Source organism: Lepisma saccharinum, chromosome 25 (genome assembly GCF_977018435.1).
Source record: "Lepisma saccharinum chromosome 25, izLepSacc3.1, whole genome shotgun sequence".
NCBI lineage: Eukaryota > Metazoa > Arthropoda > Insecta > Zygentoma > Lepismatidae > Lepisma > Lepisma saccharinum.
The window spans coordinates 412,693-434,575 of record NC_139253.1 but is presented as its reverse complement, the minus strand read 5'-3'; the positions used below and the strand labels follow the sequence as shown (position 1 = coordinate 434,575).

Genomic DNA, 21,883 nt, shown 5'->3' with positions numbered 1-21,883 from the left:
TATCCAACAAGGTACAAATGTTGCTAACATTCACATTTGTGTACAAGAAATAATACTTCATTCATCTTTATGTGAATGGAATCAATGCACAATACAATTAAAGAACATTACACGTCTTGCTCAAAGTGGGCACCTCCGTTACGAATGCAGGCACGCAGGTTTTTACGGACATTTGGTATCTTAACTCGTGATGTGATGGTGTCCTTGATGTGTTGACCAGCTGTTAAGATCCTGTCCCTGAGCTCTTCTTGCGAGTTTACCTGTGTCTTGTCATGTGGCTCCAAATGTAAAAGTCGCAAGGCTTCAATTCGATCGGGGGATCGAGCTGGGCAGCCATCATGCTTGTAAATTATGTCACGACTTGTAGCTAGAGGCACATCCTCCAACAACATTGCCATCCCGTTCCTCAAGAGATGTTCATAAGTGATGGCTTTTAAGATTTGCGGCAGGAAAAATGGCCCGATCAAATGATTGTTGATTACGCCCATCCATACTTCTGCTTGGGCGTGCGACTGTGGCTGGATGAAAATTACCCAAAGAAATGGATTGACCGAGGCGGCTCGATTCCCTGGCCGGCTCGATCGCCCGATTTGAAGCCTTGCGACTTTTATATTTGGAGCCAGGTAAACTCGCAAGAAGAGCTCACGGACAGGATCTTAACAGCTGGTCAACACATCAAGGACACCATCACATCACGAGTTAAGAGACCAAATGTCCGTAAAAACTTACGTGCCTGCATTCGTAACGGAGGTGGCCACTTTGAGCAAGACGTGTAATGTTCTTTAATTGTATTGTGCATTGATTCCATTCACATGAAGATGAATGAAGTATTATTTCTTGTACACAAATGTGAATGTTAGCAACATTTGTACCTTGTTGGATAGCTGATGACACAAGGAAGTAATTTCAGTAATTTGTACGCTTCGTGTCATACCATTTTTGTTATTAATACGTTGCCAAGTAAACTAAGAGTAAAAAAAAAAAAAGTAAAGTGTTCCCCTGTGCATAGCACCACACCATGAAAGCGTATAGGGGGTGTGGGGGTAACGCCCCACACTTTCTTGATCCGGTCATGAGTGGGGGTGATGTGATCAGCATCACGCCCCTGACCGCCTTTACCCCCCAGGGTTTCCCCCAGGTACCCATGTTATTCGACGCTGGGTGGACGCCGGGGCCGCTTCCACCGTTAGAAAAGTTCCCGGATTTGAACCGGCCGGGGATCGAACCCGGGACCTTTAGCATGGTAGTCAGACGCGTTACCGACTGAGCCACCGCGGCCAACTAAGAGTGCATTTTTTTATCATCACTTGTAAGTTTTGACCCACCCGGTACTTACATGTGATTGTTATTTGGGAAAAACTTAATTTTCAACGAACCACTTATTTGTTAGCTATCAGGAAACGCTGAAATAAGTTCGAAACAATGAGCAGTTTTTTCGCAATTCATCTATTTATGTGGAAAATTGTCATTTTTTAAAAAAAAAACAATTGAAATTCGATTATCTCGAAAACCACTAATTTTCGGACGGGGTATCATATGGTCAAATTTATTGCAAATTGTCTCTACTTTAACACCTTTCAGGGAATACATCTAATTACCAGTCACCCTGTATATATGTATATTAGCAGGTAACAATATGTTATAAGCACATTCTTACTTTCCAAAGAAGCGCATGTGGGATGGCAAAACGGATCCGGATCCAAAAGTACCGGATCCGGATCCGAAAGCACCGGATCCGAAAGTACCGGATCCGGATTTGAAAATTCCGGATCCGCGGATCCGGATCCGAAAAATTTTAGGATCCAGATCCTAAGGATTCGGAACCAACCGGATCCGGATTTCGGATCCGCCAGGATCCGGATATGGCCATGGAGAGAGAGCACCTCTTCCTCCCCCTTCAAGTGATCACATTTATTTGGTCAGTTGTGGGGATCAATCTATGACGGACCTTTGAGTTTAGTAAGACTTCAGTGGGTTTACTCCAAGGCGCCCTTGAATTCTATGCTACTTCATTGCTTCATTTGAGATACTCTTGCCTCTTCCAGAGAAGGAAATACCACATTTGTTTGAATTGCCTTGTTGAGTTTCTGAGCCAGGGCTTTCGCTGTGCTGTCACAGTCTAAGAGTCCAATTTTTAAGAGTTACGTCATATCGTATAAGAACCAACAGTGTCTCAGTAACAAACAGCCTGCAAAAGTATAAATGATTTTCTAAACTCTATTGTCGACCATTATGATATTAGCCGTTCTTAAGGGTCACTCTGTATGTTAAGGAATACAATGCATATTTCATTGTACTTTTTATGTCTTTTGTATTGTTTCTGTACTTTTGTTATGTACTACTTTCTTGTCAAAATTGTATTTCGAATGAACATATACATTCTTGTATGAACTGCTGCATCAAGACTCATTAGTTGTTCTTCACCTACAAGTATAAATTAATATGAAGAAATTTTACCTGAATTTCCCTTCATGATGAAGACAACTTTGATTTTTCTCAGTTCTCGAAAGGTAGTGATAGAATATGTCGTAAGGAGACACACAATGGAAAACGTTCATGCTAGTTAACCATCACACGCTTATGGGCGATTTTAAAGATGCACGATTTAGCCTTGTTTTTGCCGATAGAAGAAAATGGTGCCAAACTGAACATCTACCGCTTGGGATCACGTGGACTGATCACTTTTTGATTTCCTGACTTCGTCACAAACTCGTTGCCGGGCGTGGTTATCCCCTGATGAGTGATGCAGCAAACACGATCAACAACTTTAGGGAACAGTTTTCCTCCAAACGACGGAGAGAATTGCGCGTAATTTCACCTCCAGCCTGAACGAGATGATGACTTTGTAATGGACACTGGCCAAGTCCTTGCCTTTAGAATTTCAAAGTTGCGGGCGTTGTTTGAAGAACTAATGAGGCGCGAAGCAAAATTTGCCAAACGAACCAATCCATTTGTGAACCTATTACGTAATAGATCCTCTGGGCCGATGCTAAAAATATCCCCAGCTTTTCGCCACTTCATTAAGAGTGATTAACGAGTGCTGCTAAAATATTGCGCTGATCGAGTGTAATTTCATCAGGACCATTGATCACTCGTTGTGGTTTTTGGTCTTTTCCTCTTCACTTAGTCCACCTACGCCATGGAAATCCGTGGGGTAGCAAGGAGAACCCGATGCTCCCCTTGGAAAATATGTTTTAAGTCCATTTAATGCTAGTCGGACAGAAGCTACACTTTAAAGTGTATTCAAAATAACCAGGGAACGGATTTATATGTAAATACATATTTATGTATGAAGTTGAGATCAGTTATATTTTGTATTATCTTTATGCATCATGGCATGCAGTCTAAAAATTCAGATATTTTAACCATATTTGTACATATATTCGGTATTGGCTCATAGTTTACATATTTTAGATATTTTTTACATATTATTTTCATATTTCAGAACATTACTTAACATGTACCTACTCCATATTCGTGCAATAACTACACGTCCCCGCGTGACCGAAAAAGTTTAATAAATTTCTTGCGAATAGCTGACAAAGTCCGAAGCGACGTTAAAGAAACGAAAGTTAACGACCTTTTTCATACCCTCTAATTGCGTTATTTACAAGTTTTCTGTCATCCTAACAATAATGTTTTCCTTTTTCAATTTTATATCTCCCAAATGTTTGCTTTTGCTATTGCAAAAAAAAACTTGAAATTTATTTATTTCCAAACATTATTTTGGCAACGTTGAAAGGAAGTCCCAAATGGAGCAGCCCATAGCTAACCCCACCCTCGCTACTAGTTGCGCGCCCGACAGCAGCGCCAGAAGCAACGATTCTGTGACACTGTTTCTCCAAGAAAAATCACGGTAATAGCCACAATGCCGACACTGTATTTTATGTAGAATGTAGTGTCCTTTATTATTAAAGAGGTAAATGTTTACAATTTTAAGTTCATATTTAACTCCATATTTTCGTGAAAATAACCTAATCACTATGCGGCACCACCGCGTGTCTAACTCGAGACTCTTGTTTACAAGGCGACGACGTTGCCACTACGCTATCGGGAAATTGCCTTTGGAAAATGAATGACTGTCAATTTCTTTTGTTTATAAGTTCACTTTATGCACAGAACGGCTAATCAGGACTGAACCTACAGTTTAATATGGGATGAGAACCAGCTGGGATCCCTTGAAGACAAGGCGACAATGTTACCACTACGCCATCGGGGAGACGTTATTTATTCCACACATATATAGTTTCATTTCAGTAACAAATGCGTTATTTTTTACATACAAAGCACTGATAATTATAGATACGTACAGCGGATGCTGGAAGACAATTTAAAACTAAAGCAGTGTTTGGGGAAAATTTCCCCTTCATTCTTCAGTCTCTCCGGAAAATACTCTGCGGACGCCTCTGGCCGCGACTCTTTGGGTGCGAGATTATTAAGAAAGGTATTACAAATTATTTGGATTATACCGCTGGCCAGAATTAAAGTTACCCAACTCAGAGCCCTCTGTAGCCTGTTTGAGGCATCGTAGAACCCTGCAATTTGGTGAATCCACTATGCAGACCATGGGGAAGAGAAAATAGTTCAATTTTCCGCCACCAGGTTGAAAAGTGGTGCTGTACTTCCACGATGGGTTGTAATAATGACGTAAACTGCTCTAATTGGTTATGGATTTGCCTTTACCTTGCAATCTTGCAATAAACGAGAGTATTTTCTCGCAACTTCCAGCACTAACAAATGTCTTTCCAATCAATAACTCAGCTAAATCACTTAACGTGATTATTTGTACAACCCATCATGGAAGTACAGCGCCACTTTTCAACCTGGTGGCGGAAAATTGAACTTTATATATATATATATATATATATATATATATATATATATATATATATATATATATATATATATATATATATATATATATATATATATATCGCCATCCTCTTCCCCATGGTCTGCATAGTGGATTCACCAAATTGCAGGGTTCTACGATGCCTCGAACAGGCTACAGAGGGCTCCGAGTTGGATAACTTTAATCCTGGCCACCCGGTACAGTGCGTTCGTTTTGGCTTTGTACCGAGATAGCGCATGAACAACTCTTATACACAGGTTAGTACTACTCCTTATGCAATGCAAATACAATTGTCTACATGGTAACGATATGTGCGTAAATAAGGGAGACGTTACGGGACGAAAAATGCCGCTATGTCAAGTCATGTCACGCGCTATCTCGGCCCAGAGCGAAAACGAACGTACTGTATGTATTTGCCTTGTAATGATTCGACACAATGATAATCTTACAACACTATGCGAATTAGAGTTTTGCTTGGTTTCAGAAATGTGGAACGTGGTCCCTTACATTCAGAGAGGAGAATAAGTTAAGAACATTTCAAATCAAAACAAATATATTTGGACCTAAAAGATATGAAACAATGTTTCACAATAACTAAACTGCATAATCTAAATTCACCCCCTGATATTATTGGAATAGTTAAATGAAGAGGACTTCAATGAGCAGGCCATGTAGTATGAATTGGAGAAGATACAACATTTTATAAGGTTGGAAAACCTTGTGGAAAGAAACCAGCGGGAAATCCAAGACTAAAATGGAAGGAAAATATTAAGATGAATCTGAATTAAATTGGTAAGGACGGTGAAGAATGGATACATTGGAACAGGTGGAAAACTTTATGTTGCTGACTCTTAATTGCCGAATTCTTGTGGGGGAGTTTGAAAGGGAAAATGTGCAAACAATGTAAAACACACCTTGCATTTTTTCTACAATGCTTTGTAAATTTAATCCCCACATACTCTGTAGTTCTGCAATGAACATTTCCCCTTAATTAATTAAAAATGGTTGACACTTCTACCCTGAAGCAAAACTTCAGACTTTATTTTGAAAAACACGTTTCAGAGATGTAATTTTAAACAAGGCTGCTCTATCTAATCCTAGTCCATTACGCATTCGGCAGCCAGGCGGTGCACTAGGACACAAAGGGAAAGGCACTGCTCTCGAACGTAGCTAAAACTTCTCTTTTTTTACTAGCGATACGATTCAGTAGAACTTTTGCGAATTGCAGCCCCCATTGTGTCTCTTCGTAATTAGCTTATTCATTGAAGAGAACGAAGGGAAAATGTTTTGCTGATTAGGGAGGAAATGTTTTTATGCCTCCTCTTCCGCGACAATGCTTCAGAAAATCATATTTTTAGGTTTTCTTGGGTTGAGCTTACGTGAAGAGCGTCTGCAGCAAAATGTGTCGCAATGTTCGATGACAGAAAATAGCGTCGGTAGGAAAGTGACCTTCAGGGGATTACCGTAACATAATCAGGGGATTATATAACATATAATCGAGTGGTTAGCTTTACACTTACAAAGCCAGAGGGTCCTGCGTTCGAACCCTGGGTATAAATATGGATTTATCGTTGAAAAAAACGCGTTAGTATTGGTTGTTACCATTAGCTACGTCGACAGTTGCGATTTCCACATGGATTTTGTAAATGCCTTCGGGGTCTCCACTAGGACCGCTACTAGCCACAGCATTTTTTTTGGGGTACTAATCACCAAAAGCTGATAAAAGCGACAATTACAGATCTCTCGGGAACTGTAATACCCATAAAGACAAAATTCCGGAGTGGCGGAACAGTAGTTCCGTCGACTTGACCAATTAGGTTTGATTTAATTTGGTTTGTTTTATTTTTGCTACTTATAGTTAATCGTGAAGAGAAGGATGAGTGATGATATGATGAAATTGATGAAGGGACACTCACAAAGAACAGGCTTGTCCAGGGCGATTTTAATCCGTGTCTTCTGGCTCTGTGCTAACCACTCCGCCACGCAGATCGGCATTGCCTAACTAGGAAACTATAAATGCCACAAACATAAAATTGTGTATGATTATTTCGGATTCAATTGCTAAGTAATTATGATATTAATTATCAAAAATATTAATTCGTTATAAAAGTATAATAAATTAACAGAGATATGCGACTGTACTTAGTACTGACCACAGAGTATGTCAAGTAATAAATGCAGCCGCAATCCGTTTTTTGCCTTTTTCATGTAGAATAGAGAAAGGGTAGCTTACCTACGATGGTGATGGCCCACGCGACGACGTAGGACAGGCTCCCTATCCAGACGATGCACATGAGGAAGGTGAAGGGGAACCAGCGCTTGAACCTGGGTTTCTCGCAGTCGGGAATCGTCAGGTAGAAGACCAGGTGGATGGGGAAGACCAGGACCCACCACGCCTGCTTGAACAGGCTGCCGTCCCTCGGGAAGTCGAACACGCTCTCCTCTGAAACAAGGTACATTGCATTGTCAAGTAGGCACTACCAGCAGATGCTACATACACCTTTAAAAGGGCAGCGACGAAAGCACTTGGTGATGAGCAGGGCAGAGCCTCCATACTTATGACCAGATTGATTGATTGAATTGAAAATTTTGGGTGCGTCAGCACTTATGCTATTTTGCACCTGATACGGGGTCACATGATTCGGGGTTCAGCCCCTTACCTTAGATAAAATATAACTAATAACGCAACTGAGACTAAAATATTCTGACTTCAGTTAAAAGCAGAGACTCTAAACGGGCCCTCATCACAAACAAGGACAAAACACATGACAACACAAACACGGTACTACGAAGATTGTACTGGCCGTAAGTCCAGACACCAGAGCCTCGTTAGTCTGCAAAATTCAGTCCAGGTTACATATGACTAGATTCGGCGTGCTTGGGTTGAAATCGAAACCAAATACATGAGAAGATTTGAACCTGACTTTTGATTTGTGTGAGAGTAAAATTGTCTTTGTTTTATAGGGTTAGTTACTGAAACATTTAGTGGGGATAAATGAAATTGAATATTGAGTCCGGGGTGTAAGGGGTACCTTCCACGTAGGCACCCAAAAGTCAACCTCACTTCCACGTAGTGCACCCTGGACTAAAGACTAACGAGGCTCTGGCGACTGGCACTATGGCCAGTATAATTGTGTGTGTGTTGTCCTGTTTTTTTGTCCTTGTGTGTGCTGAGTATCCGTTTTCAGCCTCAGGTTTTAACAGAAGTCAGAACATTTTAGGATTTTTAATTATGCAACGTTAGAGTTGTTATTTGTAATGGTAAGGGGCTGGCCCCCGTATAATGTGACGGGAGCAAAATAGCCTAAGTGCTGACGCTCCCAAAATTTTAAATTCAAATTTCAAAAGAATACTGAGTCCGGAAAGTCTTTCCCTGACTACAAACTTTATTAATATCCGTTGTATGTAAGGTAGAAATGTGAAAGTGGTGCCAGAGAAAACTAACCAAGTTTTTTTGTTGCAGGTTTTAGTAACGTGGCTGCAGTGTAACAGTGTCAGTGACCAGGAAACCGGAAATGTTCACAAATCAGGAAAAAGCTCAGTATGTATGTCCTCTGGTATTACGAGACCCGTTCACCAATAACAGTGCAAATGAACTTCCAAACAACGTATGGAAAGAGGCCACGTGATGTCAAGAACATTAAATAGGAACGTGAAGCTTTCGTTTTAACGATCACACCGAAAAGTTGAGGAAAGCAAAATAAAGTGTTTAAAATGTATTTGGGTAAGTAAAGGAGGAAAGTTTTCGGTGAATTGGAATCGCGAAATAACTCGAATTATGCCTTTTTTCAGAATTAACACCGAATTTTGGACAAAAGCGAAAAATGCCGCGAAATATGCAATATAAACTAGGGATATCACTTTTTCTGTTCAAAAAGGACTACCTTTCCAAATGGAAGAAATTAGTTAATTTCTTACAAAGGTAAGCCATAATTTGTCTTGTCATTAAAACTAAATTTATCTCAATTTTTCAGAACTAAAACAATGTGAAAATCTCAAGTATAAAAGGAACGGTAAAAATTCATGTAAAAATGACACCGATTTAGATTAACAACACCGAATTTTCCTCTAAACCGCGAAAATTAACACCGAATTGCAGTAAAAAATAACATCGAAATTTAGGGAAAAATAAAACGAAAACCTCAAGTCCCTAGCATTAAGTCGTTCAAGACCACAGGATCTTTTGCTGACTTACCGAGAAGTGGCAGACCATCAACCTCAGCGATTTCAAACAACGTAAATCATCAGCGAAAAAGATCTCTTCGTGATATCTTACACAAACGTTTATTGTTTCGTGAATACAAAGTGCAAATTGTAGAGGCTTTGTTGCCCAATGCAGAGGATACACTGAGTTTTTTCCTGATTTGTGACCATTTCCGGTTTCCTGGGCACTGACACTGTTACCCTAGAGCTACGTTACTGAAAAAAAATATTGGTTGGTTTCCAACATTTTGGCACCACTTTCACATCTCTACCTTACATATAGCAGATATGAATAAAGTTTGTAGTCAGGAAAATACTTTTCTGACACCCTGTATGTTATAGCAGTATTGATTTTTTCTTTGATTGTACAAGTTAACGGGTTCAGTGGTAGAGTAGCCACAGTCTGAACTTCGTCCATGAATAAAGAATTTTTAATTCTAACTATTAATTTATTAGTGAGGTTAGATTAAATGCCATCATTTTTGTATTTACACTTATGTGCAGTCAGTGTAAGAGGTTTGATGATCCATTTTAAACATTAAATAATCATGAGAGTTAAGCAAACTACTCGAACATTCTAACTATAATTACAACCATATAGTTTACAAAAATAACAAGTAGCAAGTAATATTAATTTCCAAATGAAGCAATCAATGATGAAAAGCAGAAATGTGGTATTTTAAGTCTACTTCATGCACGGCCAGGTTAATCGGTACAGAGGTTCCTGCATCCAAGCCTCCACCGTGAAACTTAGTTAACGATACACAGAGAAAGAAGAGTTTGAACTTAAGAAGGATGGACGTGAAACAAGGAATCTCAAGAAAGTAAATGATAATTCAAAGTACGTATAACAAGTACGTCAAGTATGTAAATTGTGTATTGGGCAAATGTACTTTAAAAAATATATATGGCCTTTTCATGCATAGCACTGTAAGTATTAAGATAAATTAATTGAAATAACAGCATCAATATGCGAGGCGTGGACCGAATAATCATACATTGATCGTTAAGTAGTGCTACCTACAAATATACTTCACTTTTGCAGGGTCAAAATCCTTATGGTTCCCTATTTCTCTGCTCTACGTGCCACTTACACGCAAGGGAGTGAATGTGAGAAAAACAGAGTTAAAGATAGGAAAGATGCATACGTGCGCACGCACACAAAGAAAGCAGCAAGAGGGAACGAAAGAAGAGGTGCAAGAGGGATGAGACGGGGTGAGTGGGATATCGTAGGACGCTGTAGGTGATGGAAAATTAGAGGAGAAAGAGAGGGAAGAAATAAAGTAGAGATTTAAAAGAGGAGAGAAAACAGGAAGAGAGAAAGAGAGAAAGAAAGGACGGAGGAAGAAAGAGAAGGAAAACAGAGAAAAGGAAAACACAATAAAAGAACAGAGAGAGAGAGGAAGAAAACAGGGAGAGAGAGAGAGGAAGAAAACAGGGAGAGAGAGAGAGGAAGAAAACAGGGGAGAGAGAGAGGAAGAAAACAGGGGAGAGAGAGAGAGGAAGAAAACAGGGAGAGAGAGAGAGGAAGAAAACAGGTGGGGGAGAGAGAGAGAGGAAGAAAACAGAGGAAGGAAGAAAATAGAGATAGAGAAAGAAAATACAGAAAAAGAACAGAGAGAGAGAGAGATAAAGAAAGTATGAAAACCGAGAGAGAGAGAGGAAGATAACAGAGAGAGAGGGGAAAGAAAAATAAAATAGGGAAGAGAGAGGACGAAAACAAAGAAAGAGAGGAAAAAACAGAGAGAGAGAGAGAGAAAGAGAAAACACACACACAGGGAGAAAGAAAACAGAAAAACAGAATATGAGAGAAAGAAAACAAAGAAACAGAAAAAGGCAAAGAAGGAAAGGAAGGGTAGAAAGGACAGAAGGAATGGAAAATATAAAGACCGAGAAAGAGCAGAAAAGGCAGAGGTTGGTGTAGGAAGACGAACGAAAGACACACACACAGAAGTAAGAGAAGTCAGTGATAAAGAGGAGAAAAGAACGAAGAGATAGAGAGAGCTTTAATTGAAGGGATTGTAAACTTCGGTTTTACAAAATGTCTTACTTCTCCAGATGTTGCTTCTCCCTGGAAGAAGCACGGGTCGTAAACTCCAGGGAAGGACAACGATGTCCAGCAGACTGGAAACGAGCAAATATCAAGCAAATGGACGAGATGGTGGCTTCGGGAAAGTTGGGTTGTTTCTGGCGATCCGAAAAAAGGAAGTTTTCCGTTGCTGTCTATTCTCGTAAACCCGATACCATTTGAAGATTACAAGCGGAAGAAGATTTAGTGCCTGTTACGACAGAAAACTTCCACGCGAAACCGCAAAAGAGACGAGTGACCGAGATATTTTAGAAGTGCACCGTAGTATAATGCTAATTTCATTCTCTTATTACTTTTATCATCTTGCTGTCTGCGACACAATATCCCCACTTGCTTTTCTCTCTCTCTAGTTTCTATGATCATTTCTTGATATTATTTTTTCGTAATATTTCGCGCGATATTATTGAGAGTTATTTGCAGATCTATCAAAATCTAGAAGCAGCTCTTAAAGCTTCGATGCCAAGGGTTACCCTCTACACTACTATGTGCCTCCACCCGGGACCCCTCGTACAGTCTGTATGTATAATTATACATACTAATATTCATACAGACATAGAGACAGTCTCTTTTGCACACATAAATGAATATCAGAGTGAGAGAGAGACAGAGAAAATCAGAGAGAGAGAGAGAGAGAGAGAGAGAGAGAGAGAGAGAGACAGAGAAAATCAGAGAGAGAGAGAGAGACAGAGAAAATCAGAGAGAGAGAGAGTAGATCAGAGAGAGAGACAGAAAATCAGAAAGAGAGAGAGAGATAAAATCAGAGAGAGAGAGTAGATCAGAGAGAGAGAGAGAGACAGACAGAGAAAATCAGAAAAAGAGAGAGAGAAAATCAGAGAGACAGAAAATCAGAAAGAGAGAGAGAGAGAGAGAGACAAGAGTAATTCAGAGAGAAGAGTAAATCAGAGAGAAAGACAGTAAATCAGAGGGGGACAGAGTAAATTAGAGAGAAACAATAAATCAAGAGAGAGAAAGACAGAGTAAATCAGAGATAGATAGAGACAGAGAAAACCAGAGAAAGAAAAAAATAAGAAAATTAGAGAGAGATAATAAGAGAGATAAATAAAGAGGGAGGAATAGAGCAAGAAAGCAAACAGAGGAAGAGAGAAACTGACGGAAAAGCAAGCGACTTAAACAAGACAAACGAAAACAACAACATACTTAAAGAACAATTGAAGAAGATGAGAGAAACTAACAAAGACAGAAAAATGAAGCAATAGAACGGGAGATAGAAAAGAGACTAGGACATAGAGACGGAGAGAAAGATAAACGGAGATAGAAACAGAGACAGAGTTAGAAAGAGACAATGAGAGAGTGGCAGACGGAGCGAAAGAGCATGAGCTGCTGATGATTTAACGCTCTCTCTCTCTCACCGTATGTGTGCGTGTGGGTGATGCGAGGGTTGAATTTCACATCTGTTAAATGATGTGAGATGAACCACATAAATGTGTCTCGTTAGGGATAAAAATTGAAGATGTAAAGGTCTTTTTTAATCCTGGTAAAATATTGTTTGTTCACGAATGGAAATGTAACAAAGAGCGTTTCATATTTGTAAACATGTACATTTGACCTCATTACGCTAATGTTACTAGTTACTATACAGAAAATATTTTCCGTGAAAATGTGGGCATGTTCGTATGTTTCAAACACTACACTGACAGTACACTTCTTGTTACACAAGATGTCAGCCATATTAATTCCATGCAGAATGGATCCGGTGATCCAGTGTTGTTTTCATAAGTAATTATTTAGAAACAGAAACATTAGTATTTCTAGTGTTCGCCGTGCTAGCCGTGTGTGGGTCGGAGGACGTATTGTCCCAGGCACTGACATAGTGCAGCTTTTATTGCCTAGGTGGCAGCACCTTACACAACAGTATTAGAGTAGGGTGTAATGTGTGTTCTTGTAAATTAACAACTATCTTTTGTATGTTAGCATCAACGAAGAGAAAACTTAGCTACACTCTGTCCAGGGAATCGCTTGAAACGAAAGCCAGTCCTCTGCGCAAGTAGGGAGCTCGACTAGTGAATGCGTTGGAGGAGTGATTACATGGATGACAAAACCTCGACTGAATCTAGCAGCCATTTGCAGTAGCTCGCACTGCTTTGTTCCATCCACTAAACCCCTCTCCTTCTCTACAGTTATGCGCAGCCTTAATCCACAAAATTCCCGAGACAAGAGATTTGAACAACAGTAGTGATAAAAAAAAAAGAAATTTAAATTAGCTTCGTTCTTACACAACAGGTAGTATAATACGATACACAGGCTGGTTCATTATTTACAAAATTTCCGAATAGAAAACTTGTTTGTAGCGTTTTGTAAAACTAATAAGAAAATACAAACACAGGGTGTCTAAAAAATTTCCTAATTTGCAATGTTTTCCAGACTAAGTCATTACGTAATTGATGTATTTAATTGATTGATTGATTGATTTGTTGTTCTAAGTCCACTTCATGCACAGTAATGCTAATCGGGACTGGACCTACAGTTTAAAGTGGGATCCGAACCACTGTGACAAGTGCCTCCACCGGCTATCGAACCCGGGACCCCTTGATTACAAGACCACGACACTACCACTGCGCCAACGGGGAGACCCTTCATGTATTTAAACTTGTAAGAAAGTCAGTACATTATTTGTTAAAAACCAGACTTAGAATCCCACTTAATCAAGTTTTTAGGATATTCACCTCCCATATTAAAAGTAATAACAAGAGCAACTGAACAGAAAATAACTTTTGGATAGCCATGTGCTCACCAAACTATAAAGATTTGTCTTTGTAATAAATTGTAACAGGTATAGCATAAATAATACATAATTATAGTAAAATTTAATAATATACTTATTAATACAAATATCGACCAAATTCAACCTAAAAATTGAAACAATGAACTGGTAAATGGCAATAGTCACTTACTATAGGGTATTTCTACTTGAAAACATGACCTCTTTTTACTTGTACTTTTTCATTCCTTCAAAATCCTATTTTTAGTGCACTACTACAGCAATCTTGATTTTTCAGAAACAGTAAATTCCGTGATATATGCATGACTTCCAGAAAAAAGTTCGCAAGAAAACTGTCCACTTTTCAGGCAGTCTATGTTTTAATTGTTAATAACTTCCCAGCGTACCATGGCACTTACCTTCCTCGTCTTCATTGCACGGATCCTTGCAGCTCACGTCATTGGCTTCTGCGTTGGATATCATCTTGGAGCAAACGTTCCCGTTCTGTTCGTCGGCCTTTGGAGATTCTGCGACCACGGAGCGTAGCGGCACGCGGCTCTCTGGAACGCCTGCAATGGTACAACCACCACTGTTAGAGCCTAAACGTATTGCTACAAAGTGCACCATCAATTTGTGGTGGTAACCTTTCATATGAATATCTAGCAAAGTAAGTGATGATATTAAATGGTATATTGTTTGCTGAAAAAGAGGCAGTGTCCTATTTTAAGGTGAACAAATATAAGGGTACTGAATCCATGCTAGCTTTTGATCATGAACCAATGGCTCTAGTGTGTGAATTGGACGTCCATCCTTGGAATGCGAACCGATTTGGATCACGGTTTGGAATCCTAACACAGCGTCACTGGACTCCTCACGACACAGACTCCAAGGCAAAGATCTTCCAAATAAACAGACAGTGCTGAGAGTCCTGTTGCAGGGTGAACAAACAATCGAACGCCTTGGCGTCAAAGAAAGATTTAAAGGGGTAGGAAAGATGTACAATTCGCACAATGCTTTGTTCACACAGATTACTAACATCCTAAATCACGTTCGTGTTTGAAAATTAGTCACTTGAAAATTGAACATATTTCGTTATCGAAGCACTGCCGCGTATAATTTACTTTGAATATAACACAATACCGGGGTGTACTAAGGTCGATTCTTGCCGGCCGCCGTGTCAGAGTGGTTAGCACATCGCGCTACGACGCGACCAGGGTTCGAATCCTGGCCTGGGCATGGATGTTTGTGAGATCCATTCATCAATTTCATCAATACCCATCTTCGCAAATTAGCCAAAAGTGGCACAAGAAGCGAAGTAAAATAAAGAATATCAATCAATCAATCAATAAGTCGACTCTTGGGTGCCTTACCAGGAGGTCACCCCTTGCACCCCTTGAACAGGAGCTGAAACAGTTAGAAGCTACACCGTAACAGTCCATAAAATCATTGGAAATGTTAAGTACAAGATCTCCAAACCCCAGACATTTAGCCATCACTCTTCCAGACAGGAAATATCTAGAAACATCCGAGGAATGCTTTGCCAGACATTGCCGAGCTTCCTTGATCGCCATCGTTGCAAACTGCTGTAAACGATCGCAATCAAGGAAGAGACAACAGGTAACCGAGTCGGCATTATTGAATAAATTCGATTGGAATGAATGTCTGGAAGAACGGGGGTCAGTGGTCAGTCAACTACAAGCATTGCAGAGAGAGAGAGAGAGAGAAACAGGACGATGATTTGGGCGAGAACGTGTTAGATCGAGTCGCGAGTCAGACACTTTGTACAGTCACGACCATAACCATACTTCGCAGAACTTCAGCTGCCACACAAAGACAGGTTTACCGCTTTCCATTTACCATGCTGATCCAGTCCTTAGGGGTTTAAAAACTCAAGTGTTGTGTTGTTTTGCCATTCATATGTGTGTAGTTATTACCTCTCGCACCTTACCATGAACAGCGAGTTGCTCCCTAGTCCAGGATGAATGATCGGCGAGCTACATCAACCCAGTTCGATCATACATACCGAAGGGTATGTTACGACATATTCGTGCTTTGGAGTTTTGTCCGATGATTTTAAAAACTGCCAAGACCATGCAAATTCACATTGCCATTGTCACAAATCACTCCCAATATGAACAAGGTGTGACTGTACAGCAGATTATAGAATCATTGGGGCTAGGATTTTTATGACCTAAAAATCACCAAAATATGCAAAATAAAATATGCTCTTATGACCTAAAATTTTACAAAATATGTACTATAATTTCAAAAATATGCCCTTATAACTAGACTGTTTCAAACATCAATATCTAACTTATGCTGAAATATTTTCATATATATATACTATTTTAAGTTCACTTTATGGGCCGTGATGAATGCACAATGAATACTTTCTGTAAATTTTCAATAAAAAATTAAAGATTTTGCTGCAGTCTAAAAAAAAGGCTGGAGTGAACATGGGAGTAAGAATGAATTAACTTGGGAAATGACTGTATATTTCTTGAAAAAGCAAAAATATGCCGAATATGACCAAAAATCTATCAAAATATGCTTTATCACGTAGAAATGGCCAAATATGTCAAAATATGCCCTTAAAAAGCACCTTAATTCAATTAGTTTCTTCACAATATGAATTTTATATATTTAGGGAACACTTTACTCTTTAATAAAAACCAAGACTACCTATCACGTACACACCACTACTTAATTCTCATCTCAATCTTTTATCCTCAACTTTCATCGCTATTTTTGCAGACCCACACTTATGCCACGTGTACAGCTTACTGCTGGCAAGAAACACGAACGCTCATCCAGCGAAGGTGGTAGTAATCTAGTTTTAGACCGTATTCGTAAAAAAATCCTTCAATACCTCGTCGATGTAATTTTTAATAAAGGCAATTAATGGAAAGTTCTAGAAGCCATGTTGAGGATACTGACACGGGAGTAGTAATTATGGACCCGAATCTCCAGGAGCAGTTGTCTCGCAGGCCGGAAGGTAAGGGACTCGAGGATAATCAAATAATGCAATTATCCTCGCAGATGTTGCCGTAACTTCAAAGGCGTTCTTCCGCCCGCAATTAAGTTAAGGCTTGAAAAGAACGGCTTCTGGCGAAGGCGTCGGAGTTAATGAGAATCGAAATTTGATTGCAATCATCCGTGTCGTGCGGAATGTTAAGTTTCCTCAGAGTTTCGTGTCCTTGGAGAACTCTTTCGCCCAAGGAAAAGCCACTCTTCCGCGTGCCAATCGAGCCCGCTCTATTTTCCAAAGCTTTGTGTGCTGTAGGTAGCTGTCACTTAAGTGCAACACCAGACCAACAATAACTACTCTTTCGCCGGCCTCTGTAGCAAAGTGGTTAGCACATTGCGCTACGACGCCAGGGATCCCGGGTTCGAATCCCGGCCTGGGCGGATGTTTGCAAGTGTCCATTCATCAATTTCGTCATATCGTCACTCATCTCAATCTTTGCAAGTTAGCCAAAAGGGACACAAAAAGCGAAGTAAAATAAAGCAAATCAATCTATCACCTCTTTCACACTATTCACTTTGGTCGGTTGGTTTTGGGTCAACACAAACCTTAGGAGTATTAGGACATGATCTAATCGCACCGTTGGCTCTCGAATGGATCTTAACAAACTGATCTAGTTTCAACCAGTTAAAGGTATGTGCTAGGGCGTGCATGAACATCTTTTAGTGCGTGATTATGACTCATTTAAGTACTAAGGATCACATTTTTAATGTTTTATTCTGGAACATTATTCGAAGATGATGCCCTATATAAAATGTTAATACATGCACAGTCACGGTCACGGTCACTTCTAGGTTGTATCGACTCTCAGACTACCACTTAAGGCATGGCGGCAACCAATCTGCTCCCACACGAAGTATGGACGTTGGAGGAGCGTGCTGTGTCTGTGGGTGAAATACCTACCAACCGCTGCAATTCAGAGTATAACTAGTGAACTTGGACGTATCTAGGGGGTATCCAGGGGTCCGGACCCCCCACAAAAGACTTACAGGTACTAAAATGAAATAATCAAAATTTTTAATCGATGGTTATTTGTTTCCGCCGAACTTTCGGAAAGGCGAGGATTATATTGGGACAATATATCCTTGAAGGATAGTGCCAAAGAAGGTTTAAAGAAGATTTAAGCACTACCACTTAAGTTATGATAATATTCATAAAATATTAAGCAGGAACGTAAATCATTTTTCTATTATTCAATAAATATTCAATTCTTTAACATTTTGACATTAATTTTCTGGCGACCTTAACTACACATAAGCTAGATAATGAATACGTGCTGACATCTATCTATTATTTTACCATATTTTTACCTATTAATTTAATAATACAATATTTAATTTACATATTGAATTAATATTATTGAAACACTTGATCGGAACCCTCCCCCTGCCCGAAATGTATTTCTAGATAGGCGCCTGCTAGTGAAATGCTTGTAAGCATTGCCAGAAGTACGGAGAGACGTACCCATTAGCATTTGCTGCACTTACTAGTCCCTTTACGAGCAGTAATGCTCGATCAGGGTAACCCTCCAGAATAGCATTTCTTCAGTCAGTACAATCAACTTTTCCTCTTCAAGTCTGTAATTCCAACACACGCTAATTGGCACTTGACTTAGAGATTGCAGTTATGCCCAAACCTTCCATTTCGGGAATCTATGATTACGCTTTGGGGAGTGCGGAGCTCGTATGTCGCCATAACCGTTCGACGTATCTCGCTAGGGCAGTTCCTGCGCTCTTCGGGGAACTATTTCTGTTCCATTAGTGGTGCTCCTGTTTCATTAATTTTTTTGTCTGATTGATTGAGATTATTTTACTTGGCGTTTCTGTCCCTTTTGGCTAATCGCATAGAGGAGGATGAATGATGTTAAGGTAAAATAGATGAAGGGACAATCACAAATGCATATGGAGAGTACACAACACGAGCCCAACAGAGGATTATACTGTCCACGCCACAGCCTCGTTGGCCTGTAAAACTGCAGTCACCGACGTGTATTACGTGGACTTTTGGGTATCCTCACAGGACACCTCTTACACGCCCATACGCTTGTGTTATTATATTAAGGAAACTGTCTAAGAAGAAAAATAAACCTCTTCATATGTCTGACATTACCACAATTCTATTTCTATTTTTGGTTATTTTGGGTCGAGACGATGAAGATGAAGGATGAAATTGTAGTGGGATATTACCCAGGGCTCGAACCTGTGATCTCTGGCTTCGCAACCTGTTCAGATGACCACTCCGCCATTGATACCGGTTACTACCACGATCCTGTACGAATTTCCAGTAACATGTAAAAGGTTCTGAAATACCGGGTGTCCCATAAGGCTGGAACCAAAGGTGTTGTTCATATTACGCTGTTTTCCGTTACTGACTAAGCAGGAGGAAATCCATGTTATTTTGCTGGTTGGGACTGAAGACATTCTTGAACTGCGTTGAACAATAATAAGTTCCTAACGTGAACTTCTTTTGTTCTTCATTGTTCCAGACTTATGGAACACCCGGTAGAATTTTAGGTACTTAACCTTAACAGCATTAATTCCCAGTTGACGTATTTTGAAAATGATAACAGTTCGTTATCCTCAGTCTTCAGTGGTATCTATTCTGCTCGTGTATTCATATGTATGCTCCTCATTTGTGAAATACATGCATTCTATGGAAAAAATGTTGTAGTTCTTCCGTTTGGGGACTGCTTAATGATCCTAGCAACGGGTAAACCAAAATCTCCTTGGAGAAGACTGTAGTAATGGAAACAGGCTGAGGTAACCGGGGGAACTTGTTGAGAGGTTTATCATAACAATCGCGTGTATGTCGACTTCTCGAGGAACATTCCACGTACGGCATACTGTGGTCTAAGCATCCTCAGACTTTGTCGTGTGGTTTGGAATCTTAACGCGCGCGCAGTTATCATTGCTAGTTATTTCTGTAAGCGGACGGGAAAGACGAAGCAAGGAATCCGAGAAGGAAGAAGGGCTAGCATGTGATCACGTACAACTTACAAGAAACTATGAGAGAGATTCAGAAAGTACCGGCAGGAATCCTGCAGAAGGCGCATATTCAAGTCAATTAGGTTCAAATACATTTCTGAAGTAACATGCCCAGGTCGCGAACGAGACACAAAGTATCGCTCTCCTTGCCATCCCTGTCTATGCCTTGCGTAAGATTCGGAACTGGATGAATGAATGAATTGTTGTTTAAAGTACACTTTATACACAGATAGGCTAATCGGGACTGGACCTACAGTTTGTGAGATCAGAACCACCGAGCATCCACCGGATATCGAACCCCTTTGATTACAAGGCAAGGTTCGGAACTAGTATATTTGACATATTAGCGACCTACGATAGGCTAACCACTTAAGTTATCTGGGTGCAATGGCTTTCTTACCTGCCACATCGTCACCGTTGGCAACGGCCGTGGTCTCCTTGCACTTCTTCCGTCTCCCCTTAGCTGCTATCTTCTTCACGCCGAATCTTGCACAGCGATTGAAAGATTTGTCGAAGTACATAACTGAAACAATAAAAAGTCATCAGCCTCCTAATAAAACAAGTGACTAACGAGTTATCATTTTATCGAGAACAAGAGTTAATATAGTGCTTACTTACTCGGGGTTAGGTGGTAGAACAGCCGCAGGCTGAACTTCGCCCTTTAATAAAGGAAAATTGAATTGAATTGAACTGAAAAGCAATTGAAACTTTTCTGTCTTCTTTCCCTCCATGTCTTATGTGATATTTCAAAATTCTCTTCAACAATAAAAAGTACAAGAAAGAAAAGGTTAAGACAAATTAATTCCTTAGTATTTCTACAGACAATACAAAACATGTTCAAGAAACTATTTTCAGAACCAAGGGAACCAATAAAAAACATTTAAAGTTAGATAGCCAATGTCATGATGCCAATGTTAGAAAATCTATTGCATCACTGATGTAGCCTGGTGACAGAGAACGAGTCGACCTCATGACCATTAACGACGAGGTCTCCGGTTTCAATCCCGGGTAAAACACATGTGTTTGTACTGAAAGAGAATGTAAGGATTTTAATTTTAAAAAATAATACGAGAAAGATGATAAAGGGATTGGTAATTTTCGGTTTCCACAGAAGTTCCAGAGTTCCAATCCTGGCCTGGATTTCACAAAAAAAAAACAGCTTTAAAAATGTATTTCTTTTCAAATGCAAACTTCAAATAATATCTCGAAAATTCAAATATTTGACACGTCATCTGTCTTCCATTAAATGATGTAAATCATTAATGTTCGTACCAAAGCTGCCAACTTCTTAATATTATTACGTCCAATTTATATTTTTAAAATCTGTTTCGCCTTTTTATCTTCATGGTGACAGAAGATCCGATGGATCGTTCAGGCATTTCTTTGAATGACTTTCCGACGTGACAGCAGAAGTGACAGTGCCTAGACATATTAAAATCCAGTGACAATCTACAATGACAATCTACCAAAACATTTGTGGAACGTCGCCGGCCAAGGACACCGACAACCCGGTTGAAGGGTGGAGAGAGAGAGGCAGAGAAAGAAACTTGGGTGAAGGGGCGGCAGAGGAAGGCGCAGGATGGAGAGAAGTGGATGTCAGAGCTCTCTAAGAGCTGTAGGAATCCTACATTAGGACCATGGGGTGAGGTAAGGTGAGAAAGATTGAGAGAATTGACTTCTATGCTACAACAGTCAGAGGCCGAGAAGAAAGAGATGAGACTCGTACAAACCTCCGATGTATAAGACGTAGACCAACACAAGCGTCAGTGCTTCGTACCATTCCACCCTCTCGTCTTTTATGGTGATTATGAGAAGTCCGACCGTCAGGCCGTACGCTACGCAGTCTCTCGTCAGGGGCCACCAATCCAGGGGAACCACCTACAAGAATAGCAAATATATACAATTAGCGACGTGCATATACAGGGTCATCCGTTTGAGATGTCAGAAAAGTAAACCTTTATACACAAGAGGTTAATGTACGTATCTCTGAGCAGCTTGTTGTAATATAAGC

At 40.0% G+C, this 21,883-nt stretch overlaps 1 protein-coding gene across 1 annotated transcript in view; it reads right to left on the bottom strand.

Moving 5' to 3' along the window:
* Window positions 1–21,883, bottom strand: part of LOC145978588 (sodium/potassium/calcium exchanger 3-like) — a 93,322-nt gene that overhangs the window by 6,956 nt on the left and 64,483 nt on the right. The window contains exons 4-7 of the mRNA XM_083111297.1: window positions 21,603–21,750; window positions 20,273–20,395; window positions 14,283–14,432; window positions 7,086–7,295 (exon numbers count right to left, since the gene is read on the bottom strand). Coding sequence (XP_082967423.1) covers window positions 7,086–7,295; window positions 14,283–14,432; window positions 20,273–20,395; window positions 21,603–21,750 — 631 coding nt within the window. The remainder of the gene's footprint in view (window positions 1–7,085; window positions 7,296–14,282; window positions 14,433–20,272; window positions 20,396–21,602; window positions 21,751–21,883) is intronic.